Source organism: Delphinus delphis, chromosome 11 (assembly GCF_949987515.2).
Source record: "Delphinus delphis chromosome 11, mDelDel1.2, whole genome shotgun sequence".
Classification (NCBI taxonomy): Eukaryota; Metazoa; Chordata; class Mammalia; order Artiodactyla; family Delphinidae; genus Delphinus; species Delphinus delphis.
In genome coordinates, this window is record NC_082693.1 from 96,809,220 (window position 1) to 96,822,505 (window position 13,286).

Below are 13,286 nucleotides of genomic sequence, written 5' to 3' on the forward strand. Positions count from 1 at the left end.
TCATGCGCATTTTCAGGTGCTTTCCAAGCAGCCCCATCTTGGCAATCAATAATTCTAATTTTGGGGCTTCCCTGGTGGCGCAGTGGTTGAGAGTCCGCCTGCCGATGCAGGGGACACGGGTTCGTGCCCCGGTCCGGGAGAATCCCGCGTGCCGCGGAGCGGCTGGGCCCGTGAGCCATGGGCGCTGGGCCTGCGTGTCCGGAGCCTGTGCTCCGCAACGGGGAGAGACCCCAACAGTGAGAGGCCCGCATACCGCAAAAAAAAAAAAAAATTCTAATTTTGAAGTATCAGAAATATTGCTTTGAAACTATTTGAGTTTACTTGAGGGCAGACTTTTTATTTCGCAAGCCTAATGCAACTTCTGGAATTTAAAATGAAAGCGGTAGCCAAACTTGCACAATCTGCTGGTGGGAGAGTACTAACTGATATGATCTTTCTGGAGGGGAATGTGACAAAATTTTCTACATCCGTTTAGGATACAGAAAGTCACAGCAGATTGTCATTCTGACCCTGCAATGAGAACAAGTAGGATAAGCTAAAAAAAGAGAGGGGTTTGAAACCCACCAAAGAACTGAGGGTACAAATAAACTAAACTCCAGAAAGGACCAGCCACTCCTCAGAGAGAAAACACCCATGACTCCTTTCACCCTTCAAGAGTCTTGGGCAGAGAAGCAGATTCATTCTACACAGGGGTATGGAGAAAACAAGCAATTGCTTAGTAGCCACGTGGACCGATCCCATGGATTTGCATCCCAAGAGCCTCAGTCACAGAGCGAGTCTGCACTCGTCCTCGTGGGCCTTCACACGTTGCACAGGAAGCACCCCAAAGCTGGGAGTGAGGCAGGAGAGCTGTGTGATATGCCCCGACGGATGCAGGGTCTTCCCGAAGTGTCAGGCAGCTGCTCACCGTGCCTGAGTACAGACCAGCGGCAAACCCCTCTGAAGCGTACGGGGCCCTCACCGAGTGCACCTCAGCAGCCCACTGCAATTGCAGGCAGGGCGGCAGGGCGGAGGGCGACCTCCTAAGGTGCACGAAGCTAGCAGCTGAGCTGGAGGACAAACAGAGCTCCCCAGAAACCCTCCAAAAGTGGCAGGAGGGCTGGAAAGCAGAGAGCCCGCCACAGGATGCCAAGCTGGCAGCTGGACTCTGAAGCAGAGATGGCTGGAGTCTCAGCAGTGCTCAGCTCGCAAGGCCTGTTGAAGGGAAGCATTTGAAACAAGGGGTCACGTGAATCTAACCAAAACTGCAACCAGATCCAGACAGAGCTCAACTGAGAAATTAAACTGAGCCAGCCCACCTCACCAGCAGCCTGAGCAGAAGGGCTTTACCACCTTTTTCTGGTGGTAAATATGATTTACTTCTGTCTCTGCTCTGCTTTACACAAATGTCTGGTGTTAAATCCTTTTAAAATTGCAAGACAAGTAAACAAAGAAAAGGTGACCTGATCAAGAGCAAAAAAGAATCATGGAAGACCCACAGAGAGAACAGATGTAGAAACGATCAGGTATTTAATCCAAGAATGACAAATATGTTAAAGAGATTAAGGGAAAACTGACAAAATGCTGAACACGAAGGGAATTTCAGCAGAGAAGTGGAAACTATTTTTTTAAAGCACATGAAAAAGCTAGAAATTAAAAATACAATATCAAAGCGAAGAGCTCATTTAATTTGTTTAACGGCAGAACTGTACACAGTAGAAGAAAGGACTAGTGAATAGAAAGTCAGGCCAACAGAAATTATTCAAATTGAAACATAAACATAAAGCAAAAAACGTCTTAAAAGGAAACAGGGTGTCTAATATCTGTAGCTTACAGATTCACCCATGAATTGTGCTTTCTTTAATATGAGTCATATAAGTACATATCTACACGTGTGTGTGCATGCATGACGTGCATGAGAGACAGGCCAGCCAAACACTTAATGGTGACCAACTCTGGAGAGAAAAGGGGTGTAGGAGACATTATATATGTATGTATATAATTTTTATTTAAATATATTTGTTTCTATATATATAATTTTTATTTAGAAAAGAAAAAAATAATTCAGTACATAAAAAACATAAATAAAAGGCAAATGACAAATGAAAAAAGATACTGATGGCACATAAGGCAGATAAAGGATTAATATTTTAATACAAAGAGCTCATACAAATAACTAAAAAGACCAACCCACAGTGGGTAAATGGGCAAAGGACATGAACAGGCAGCTGACAAAAGAAAGACATAAACATGATGAACTTGACAATCAAAGTTAACCTCACCATTAGAGAAATGCAGATTAAAATCACAACAGAAGGGCTTCCCTGGTGGCGCAGTGGTTGAGAGTCCACCTGCCGATGCAGGGGACGCGGGTTCGTGCCCCGGTCCGGGAAGATCCCACATGCCGCGGAGCGGCTGGGCCCGTGAGCCATGGCCGCTGAGCCTGCGCGTCCGGAGCCTGTGCTCCGCAACGGGAGAGGCCACAATAGTGAGAGGCCCGCGTACCGCAAAAAAAACAAAAAAAAACAAAGAAAAAAATCACAACAGAATATTGTTTATGCATATCAAATGGACAAAATGTAAGAGATAATATTCTGTGTTAGGATATTCAGAAACAAGTACTTGTAAATATCACTTGTGCGGATGTGCAGCACAAGCTTCCAAAAGGCAATTTGGTGGCGCTCACGAGCCTTAAGGGTGTGGATGCCCTTTACTCCAGTAATCCCACTTCACTCCATTCTTCTTGGTACTGTCAGAAAGCTAGTTAAACTGAGATACATCCGAAGTACACTCTAGGCGTGGGGCTATTGGGCTGGAAGACATTTATTATGGATGGTAAATGTTTGTGTTGGAAGTTGCCAGTTATCCCTCAACATCCATTCTCCCTTCTTGCCTGAGATTTGGACAGACACATGGCCCACTTGAAATAGTCTCTCTGGTAGATGCCTGTGGCCTCTCACTGATGCAGGTGAGCACAGGTGGCGAGCGTGACTTCTGACTAGAATGCCTTTCTTCCGGTCCATCCTTTCACTACGTCCCACTGAGTCCTTCCCGTTCCCCTCAGGCTGTGCACTCATAGCGCTTTGTACGTGCTTCTGGACCGGCACTGGTATTGTTCTGCTGGAATTCCTCCTCTCCCTCTCAAGACTGTGGGATCCTTCAGGGCAGACCCTCTACCGGACCCGTCTCTTTATCCTCCGTCCCTGTGATAGTTCTTGTCACATATTAGGGCTCAGAAAATGTTTGTGAAGGAAGGGAGGGAGGGAGGAATGGACAAATGAAAAGACACATTTTTGGGAAATTATAATGTCAAATTTTGTTGCTTTAAAACTGAATGATCCAAATAAGTTAAAATTTTACGTCCACACAAAAATCTGCATGCAAATGTCTATAGCAGCTTTATTCATAATTGCCAAGGCATGAGAGCAACCAAGATGTCCTTCAGTAGTGAATAAACTGTTGTACATCCATACAAGTGAATTTTTTTTTTTTTTTTTTTTTGGCGGTACGCAGGCCTCTCACTGTTGTGTCCTCTCCCGTTGTGGAGCACAGGCTCCGGATGCGCAGGCTCAGCGGCCATGGCTCACGGGCCCAGCCACTCCGCGGCACGTGGGATCTTCCCGGACCGGGGCACGAACCCGCATCCCCTGCATCGGCAGGCGGACTCTCAACCACTGAGCCGCCAGGGAAGCCCCATACAAGAGAATATTATTCAGAGAAAAAAAGAAATGAACTATCACATCATGAAAAGACATGAAGGAGCCTTTAGTGCATATTGCTAAGTGAAAGAAGCCAATGTGAAAATGCTATGGACTGAATGATTCCAACTAAATGACATTCTGAAAAAGGCAAAACTACGGAGACAGTAAGAAGACCAATGGTTGCCTGGATTGCGGCAGGGAGGGATGAATAGGCAGAGCACAGAGGATTCTTAGGGCAGTGAAACTACTGTGTATGAAGCAGTAACGGTAGACACATGTCATTATACGTTTATCAAAACCCAAAGAACGTACAACACAAAGAGTGTGAACTCTAATAATGTGTCAATAATGGCTCATCAATTCTAATGAATGTACCACACTAATGCCAATGCTGCTAATAAGGGAAACTGGGGATGGGGAGTGAAGAGGTGTATGGGAATTCTTTGCACTTTAGCTCAGTTTTTCTGTAACCCTAAAACTACTCAGGGAGTTCCCTGGCAGTACAGTGGTTAGAACTTGGCACTCTCACTGCCATGGCCCAGGTTCTATCCCTGGTCAAGGAACTAAGATTCCCACAAGCCACACAGTACGGCAAAAAAAAAAAACACAAAAAAAACACAAAAAAAACCTACTCGAAAAATATAGCCTATTAATTAAGAAAAAACTGAGGAGTGAGGCAGTATACTAGATAACATAGTAGTTAATTCCATGGATCCTGGAATCACACTGTCTGGGTACAAATCTCAACCCTGCTACCTAAAAGCTATACAACTTTTGGGCAAGTAACTTGATAAACCTGTATCTCAGATTCCCCATAAAGAAAACTGGGACAATAACAGAATTTATTTCACAGCTTTACTGTGAGGATTAAATGTCATGTGAGGCCTTTGTACAGAGTCTAGTACCTACTAAACATACGTAACGATATCTACTGTTAGCATCATTTGCTCAGGAATACTCACATGAAGAAGGTCTGAACACATTTTGGAAACCATTCCTTGAATACACTCTACATGGTGAAGAGTGGGGTCTGAAATGCGTGAATTTTTGTGTGTGAGGATACAAAGTATGCCAATCTGGTACAACTGCCATTTTGCACGTTAAAACCCTGTGATATTAAAAAAAAAAATAGGTTACATTATCTTCAAGCACATCCTACAAATGTGGCCAAGCTCCTATCTATTCCTCTTCTGAGAGGGCAGCTGGAGACTGTAGAAATGCCGCTAGTCATGACCTTCATGCCAATATTTCAAAGACTATGCTTAGAGGGAACACAGAATTGTGATTTTAGACTCACTTTTACAGCAGATCCAATAATCTTCAAAAATGGGACAACAAAGAGGCATTTGGATAGGAAAATCCACCTGCACCTCAACTACCAGTGACTCATTTCCTGGGGGGGTGGGCAGCAGGGGTGGAAAGTGTGGGTACTCTGAGCTCTCCTGAAGTGCCTCACTGTACATCCAACACACAGTCAGAGGCACAGCTGGGGAAAAGAGCACCAAAAATGGTGGAGGAAGGACCTCTGAAAATCATCTCCAAAAAAGTAAGGAGAACACTGGCGAAAACTGTCCGAATCAGCTGTTTCAGAACTCTGGAAATTAACCAAAGGTTTGCAGCAATCTGGGGGGTGCTTACTCATGAGAGATGCCAGAATCTCAGAATGAACACCAAGTTGTATGGCATTTTAACTTCTCCTATTCCCATCTCCCCTCACCCCCAAATCTGCAACAGCCTTGAAACCAACATCCTACAATCACAGTGAAAACCCAGCAGCCTGCCGGTCACTGGAAGGGAAGGAACGGGGTTGAAGCTCCTTCCAAGCCCCATTATCAGAAAATTTTCATCGTATGACTTACCTGATGGTTCCCTGAAAGACCCCTCTCACAAGGCTGTCTTTATTAGAACTGACTCAGAGCTTGCCCAGTGAGAACAAGCTATTGTCAAAAGGCATTTGTTGAAAAAAATTCAGGGGCAATTGTTTAAAATTTTAGCTGCCTGAACGAGTGGATAACAGACAGAGCAAATAATAGCCTAACCAAAAAGCTTAAACCGAAAAGCTGGGGAATGAGACGTCCGTAGCGGCTTTGAGAAGCTCCCACATATTCCTGGGAATCTAGAAGGCTGTGAGCATGCCTAGGAAAGACCTGAGAAGGCCCTAAGCTCCCAGCTCTGGCTGACCTTGAGGCTCTGCGCAAGCAGGAGGTGGAGGCTGAGGCTGTAAACTGCCTGGCTGAGGGTTGACAGAATGCTCCAACACACACCAAGAGCCCCTCGGCAAAGACTGGAAAACTGCTGCGTCCAGGCGTTTAAGGAAAGCTCTGTCCCATCACACACTGACCAATAAGCTAACCGGTCAGGGACTTCAGTGGCCACACGTGACAAACAATACAGACCGTACCAAGTTAATTTAGAAAAGTCACTAAACAAACAAAACATGGAAAGGAGGGAGAACATGATTTTGAGAACTGCCACATTCTTAAAATGTCTAGTTTTCAACAAAAATTTTATGAGACGTGCAACAAAAAAAAAGTACGCCTACACATACGTATCTTCAGAAACCATACAAGCAAGGAAAGAGTGGGATGAAACGTTTAACCTGTCAAAGGGAAAAAACCCACCAACCTAGAATTCTGTATCCAGCAAACAGCCTTCAGAGTTAAAGACAAATAAAGACTTGATCATACAAACAAAAATCGAGGAAATGTCACCAGCAGACCTGCTTGTAAGCAGACCTGCTTGTAAGAAGTACTAAAACAACTTCTTCAGAGAGAAGAAAAAATCATATGGGTCAGAAACTCAGACCTACATAAAGAAAGAAAGAGCATTAGAGAAAGAATAAATGAAGGCAAAATAAACATATATGCACCTAATAACAGAGCCCCAATATACATGAAGTAAAAACTGGTGAACTGAAAGGAGAAACAGACACTTCAACAATAATAGCTGGAGACTTCAGTGCTCACTTTCAGTACGGACACAACAATTAGCCAGAAGATTAACAAGGAAACAGAACACTTGAACAACGCTTTAAACCAATTAGACCTAACAGACATCTATAGAACACTCCACCCAACAACGGTAGAATACACCTTCTTCTCAAGTGGACGTGGAACATTCTCCAGGATAGACCATTTGTTAGGCCATAACACAAGTCTCAATAAATTTAAAAGGACTGAAAACATCAAAGGATGTTCTCCAACCACACGGGAATGAAATCAGAACTAAGTATCAAAAAAATGAGATAATTCACACATATGTGGAAGTTAAACAACACACTCTTAAATAACCAATGAGAAATTAGCAAATACTTTTAGATGAATGAAAATGAAGGCACAACATACCAGAACTTATGGGATGCAGCTAAAGCAGTGCTTAGAGTAAAAATTATAGCCGTAAATGTCTATATTAAAAAGGAAAATTTCAAATTAATAATTTAACCTTCTTCCTCAAGAAACTAGAAAAATCAGAGTAAACTAATCCCAAAGTGAGGAGAATGAAGGAAATAATAAAGATTAGAGCAGAAATAAATAAAATCAAATTTAGAAAAACAATAGAGAAAGCCAACAAAATTAAAAGCTCTTTAAAAGATCTGCAAACTGCCAAATTTTTAGCTAGACTGACCAGGAAAAAGTGAGAAACACTCAACTTACTAAAATCAAGAATGAAAGAGAAGACATTACTATTGACCTCACCAAAAAAAGGATTCTAAGGGAATACTATGAACAATTAATTGTATGCCAACAAATTAGATAACCTACATGAAATGGAAAATTCTTTAAAAAATGCAAGCTACTGAACCTGACTAAAAAGGAAACAGAAAATCTGAATAGACCTAAAACAAAAGACTGAATTAACAGTCAAAAAACTTCTTGCAAAAAAACCCAGGACCAGATGGGTTCGCTGGTGAATTCTACCGAGTATTTACAGAAGAATAATTAAAACCAATTCTTCAAAAACTCTTCCAAAAAACAGAAAAGGAGAGAACACTTCCCAACACATTCTATGAGGCCAGTATGACATCAATACCAAAACCAGGCAAAGACACCAAAAGAGAGAGAGCTAAAGGCTAATGTTCCTTATGGATACAGGAAATATCCTCAACAGAGCACAAACATACTGAATCCAGCAACACTAAAAAGAATCAGACATAATGACCAAGTGAGATTTATCCCAGGAATGCAAGAATGGCCGAACATAGGTGGTCACAAGGCACCGGAGCTGATCTCCCTGTGCTATGCAGCTGCTTCCCACTAGCTATCTAGTCTACCAAATGTAAATTAGATAACTAGTGGGAAGCAGCTGCATAGCACAGGGAGATCAGCTTGTGCTTTGTGACCACCTAGAGGGGTGGGATAGGGAGGGTGGGAGGGAGATGCAAGAGGGAGGGGATATGGGGATGTATGTGTACATATAGCTGATTCACTTTGTTATACAGCAGAAACTAACACAACATTGTAAAGCAATTATACTCCAATAAAGATGTTAAAAAAAGTAAAAAATTAAATTAAAATATATGCCCCTAAAAAAAATGAATGTAATATACACCACATTAATAGAATCAAGAAAAAACGCATGATCAACTCAACTGATGCAGAAAAAGCATTTCACAAAATCCTACACCCTTTCACGATAAAAACACTCAACAAACTAGAAATAGAAGGGAACTTCCTTGACCTGACAAAGGGCATCAGTGAAAACCAATAGCTAACACCATACATAATGATAAAAGAATAAAGGATAAAAGTTTTCCGCTAAGATCAGGAACAAGGATGTCTATTCAACATTGTACTGAAGGTTCTAGCCAGGGCAACTAGGCAAGAAAATAAATAAAAGGTATCCAGATTGGAGACTAATAAGTAAAACTATCTCTATATGCTGATAATATGACTTTGTACGTATAAAATCCTTGGGAACACACACATAAACACACACAAAAACACACAAACACACACAACTATTAGAAATAATAAACAAGTTCAGTAAGGTGTAGGATACAAGATCAATATACAAAAATCATTTAAAACTTAAAAATATATATATACAAAAATCAATTGTAGTTCTACACAACTGCAATGAACACACTGAAAAGAAAATTAAGAAAACAATTCCATGTACAATAGTATCAAAAAGAATAAAATACTTAAGAATAAACTTAACAAAAAGTACACAATTCATACACTGAAACTACAAAGTATCACTGAAAAGAAATTAAAGAAGATCTGAATAAACGGAAAGACATCCCATGTTTACGAATAAGATTATAATACTCCTCAAATTGATCGACAGATTCAATTTAATGCTCATCAAAATCTCAGCTGCCTTTTTTGCTGAAATTGACAAGTTTAGCCTAAAATTCATATAGAAATTTAAGAGATTCAGTATAGCCAAAATAATCTTTAAAACATAAAAACAAAGTTACAGGACTTACACTTCCTGATTTCAAAATTTACTACAAAGCAACAGTAGTCAAGACAGTGTGGTGCTGGCATAAGGAGAGACATGCAGATCAATGGGATAGAATGGAGAATCTGGAAACAAACCCTTAAATGTAGCATTAACTGATTTTTGACAAGGGCTGCAAGATCATTCAATGCAGAAAGAATAGTCTTTTCAACAAATGTGGATATCCACATGCAAAAGAATGAAACTGGACCCCCACTTCATACCATATAAAAAAATTAACTCAAAATCAACCAAAGACCTAAATTTAAGAACTGAAGCTAGAGAGATTGGTTCAAGATGGCAGAGTAGAAGGACGTGCGCTTACTCCCTCTTGCGAGAGCACCAGAATCACAACTAACTGCTGAACAGTCATTGACAGGAAGACACTGGAACTCACCAAAAAAGATACCCCCACATCCAAAGACAGAGGAGAAGCCACAATGAGATGGTAGGAGGGGTGCAATCACAATAAAATCAAATCCTGTAACTGCTGGGTGGGTGACTCACAAACTGGAGAACACTTACACCACAGAAGTCCACCCACTGGAGTGAAGGTTCTGAGCCCCACATCAGGCTTCCCAACCTGGGGGTCTGGCAATGGGAGGAGGAATTCCTAGAGAATCAGACTTTGAAGGCTAGTGGGATTTGATTGCAGGACTTCGACAGGACTGGGGGAAACAGAGACTCCACTCTTGGAGGGCACACACAAAGTACTGTGCACACCGGGACCCAGGGAAGGAGCAGTGACCCCAGAGGAGACTGAATCAGACCTACCTGCTCGTGTTGGAGAGTCTTCTGCAGAGGCAGGGGGTGGCTGTGGCTCACCATGAGGACAAGGACACTGGCAGCAGAAGCTCTGGGAAGTACTCCTTGGCGTGAGCCCTCCCAGAGTCTGCCATTAGCCCCATCAAAGAGCCCAAGTAGGCTCCAGTGTTGGGTCGCCTCAGGCCAAACAACCAGCAGGGAGGGAACCCAGCCCCACTCATCAGCAGACAAGCAGATTAAAGTTTTATCAAGCTCTGCCCACGAGAGCAACACCCAGCTCTACCCACCACCAGTCCCTCCCATCAGGAAGCTTGCACAAGCCTCTTCGATAGCCTCATCCACCAGAGGGCAGACAGCAGAAGCAAGAAGAACTACAATCCTGCAGCCTGTGGAACAGAAACCACATTCACAGAATGACAGACAAGATGAAAAGGGCTATGTACCAGATGAAGGAACAAGATTAAACCCCAGAAAAACAATTAAATGAGGTGAAGATAGGCAACCTTCCAGAAAAAGAATTCAAAATAATGATAGTGAAGGTGATCCAGGATCTTGGAAAAAGAATGGAGGCAAAGATCGAGAAGATGCAAGAAATGTTTAACAAAGACCTAGAAGAATTAAAGAACAAACAAACAGAGACGAAGAATACAATAACTGAAATGAAAAATACACTAGAAGGAATCAATAGCAGAATAACTGAGGCAGAAGAATGGATAAGTGACCTGGAAGACAGAATGGTGGAACTCACTGCCATGGAACAGAATAAAGAAAACAGAATGAAAAGAAATGAAGACAGCCTAAGAGACCTCTGGGACAACATTAAACGCAACAACAACATTTGCATTATAGGGGTCCCAGAAGGAGAAGAGAGAGAGAAAGGACCCGAGAAAATATTTGTAGAGATTATAGTCAAAAACTTCCCTAACATGGGAAAGGAAACAGCCACCCAAGTCCAGGAAGCACAGAGAGTCCCAGGCAGGATAAACCCAAGGAGAAACGCACCGAGACACATAGTAATCAAATTGACAAAAATTAAAGACAAAGAAAAATTATTGAAAGCAGCAAGGGAAAAATGACATACAAGGACAACAACATACAAGGCAAATCCCATAAGGTTAACAGCTGATTTCTCAGTAGAAACTCTACAAGCCAGAAGGGAGTGGCATGATATATTTAAAGTGATGAAAGGGAAGAACCTACAACCAAGATTACTCTACCCGGCAAGGATCTCATTCAGATTCGACAGAGAAATCAAAAGCTTTACAGAAAAGCTAAGAGAATTCAGCACCACGAAAGCAGCTCTACAACAAATGCTAAAGGAACTTCTCTAAGTGGGAAACACAAGAGAAGAAAAGGACCTACAAAAACAAACCCATAACAATTAAGAAAATGGTAATAGGAACATATATATCGAGAAGTACCTTAAAGATGAATAGATTAAATGCTCCAACCAAAAGACACAGGCTCACTGAATGGATACAAAAACAAGACCCATATATATGCTGTCTACAAGAGACCCACTTCAGACCTAGAGACACATACAGACTGAAAGTGAGGGGATGGAAAAAGATATTCCATGCAAATGGAAATCAAAAGAAAGCTGGAGTAGCAATACTCAGATAAAATAGACTTTAAAATAAAGAATGTTACAAGAGACAAGGAAGGATACTACATAATGATCAAGGGATCAATCCAAGAAGAAGATACAACAATTATATATGCACCCAACATAGGAGCACCTCAATGCATAAGGCAACTGCTAAAGGCTATAAAAGAGGAAATCGACAGTAACACAATAATAGTGGGGGACTTTAACACCTCACTTACACCAATGGACAGAGCATCCAAACAGAAAATTAATAAGGAAACACAAGCTTTAAATGACACAATAGACCAGACAGATTTAATTGACATTTATAGGACATTCCATCCAAAAACAGCAGATTACACTTTCTTCTCAAGTGCGCATGGAACATTCTCCAGGATAGATCACATCTTGGGTCACAAATCAAGCCTCAGTAAATTTAGGAAAACTGAAATCATATCAAGCAACTTTTCTGACCACAACACTATGAGATTAGAAATCAATTACAGGGGAAAAAACGTAAAAAACACAAACACATGAAGACTAAACAATACGTTACTAAATAACCAAGAGATCACTGAAAACATCAAAGAGGAAATCAAAAAATAGCTAGAGACAAATGAAAACGAAAACACAATGATCCAAAATCTATGGGATGCAGCAAAAGCAGTTCTAAGAGGGAAGTTTATAGCTACACAAGCCTACCTCAAGAAACAAGAAAAATCTCAAATAAACAATCTAAACTTACACCTAAAAGAACTAGAGAAAGAAAAACAAACAAAACCCAAAGTTAGCAGAAGGAAAGAAATCATAAAGATCAAAGCAGAAATAAATGAAATAGAAACAAAGAAAACAATAGCAAAGATCAATAAAACTAAAAGCTGGTTCTTTGAGAAGGTAAACAAAATTGATAAACCATTAGCCAGACTCATCAAGAAAAACAAGGAGAGGACTCAAATCAATAAAATTAGAAATGTAAAAGGAGAAGTTATGACACTGCAGAAATACAAAGCATCCTAAGAGACTATTACAAGCAACTCTATGCCAATAAAATGGACAACCTGGAAGAAATGGACGAAATGGAAGGTATAACCTTCCAAGACTGAACCAGGAAGAAAGAGAAAATATGAACAGACCAACCACAAGTAATGAAATTGAAACTGTGATTAAAAATCTTCTAACAGGGCTTCCCTGGTGGCGCAGTGGTTGAAAGTCCGCCTGCCGATGCAGGGGACATGGGTTCATGCCCCAGTCTGGGAGGATCCCAGACACCGTGGAGCAGCTAGGCCCGTGAGCCTGCGCGTCCGGAGCCTGTGCTCCGCAACCGGAGAGGCCACAGCAGTGAGAGGCCTGCATACCGCAAAAAAAAAAAAAAATCTCCCAACAAACAAAAGTCCAGGACCAGATGGCTTCACAGGTGAAGTCTGTCAAACATTTAGAGAAGAGCTAACACCCATCCTTCTCAAACTCTTCCAAAAAACTGCAGAGAAAGGGACACTCCCAAACTCATTCTATGAGGCCACCATCACCCTGATACCAAAACCAAAGATACTACAAAAAAAGAAAATTACAGACCAATATCACTCATGAATATAGATGAAAAAATCCTCAATAAAATACTTGCAAACAGAATCCAACAACACATTAAAAGGGTCATACACCATGATTAAGTGGGATTTATCCCAGGGATGCAAGGATTCTTCAATATACACAAATCAATCAATGTGATACACCATATTGACAAATTGAAGAAGAAAAACCATATGATCACCTCAATAGATGCAGGAAAAGCTTTTGACAAAATTCAACAC

At 41.3% G+C, this 13,286-nt stretch overlaps 1 protein-coding gene across 1 annotated transcript in view; it reads right to left on the reverse strand.

Moving 5' to 3' along the window:
- Positions 1-5,429, reverse strand: part of EFCAB6 (EF-hand calcium binding domain 6) — a 199,177-nt gene extending 193,748 nt beyond the window's left edge. The window contains 2 exon segments of the mRNA XM_060026001.1: positions 4,643-4,788; positions 5,398-5,429. Of these exon segments, the coding sequence (XP_059881984.1) occupies positions 4,643-4,788; positions 5,398-5,429 (178 nt within the window).
- Between the last annotated feature and the right edge of the window lie 7,857 nt (positions 5,430-13,286).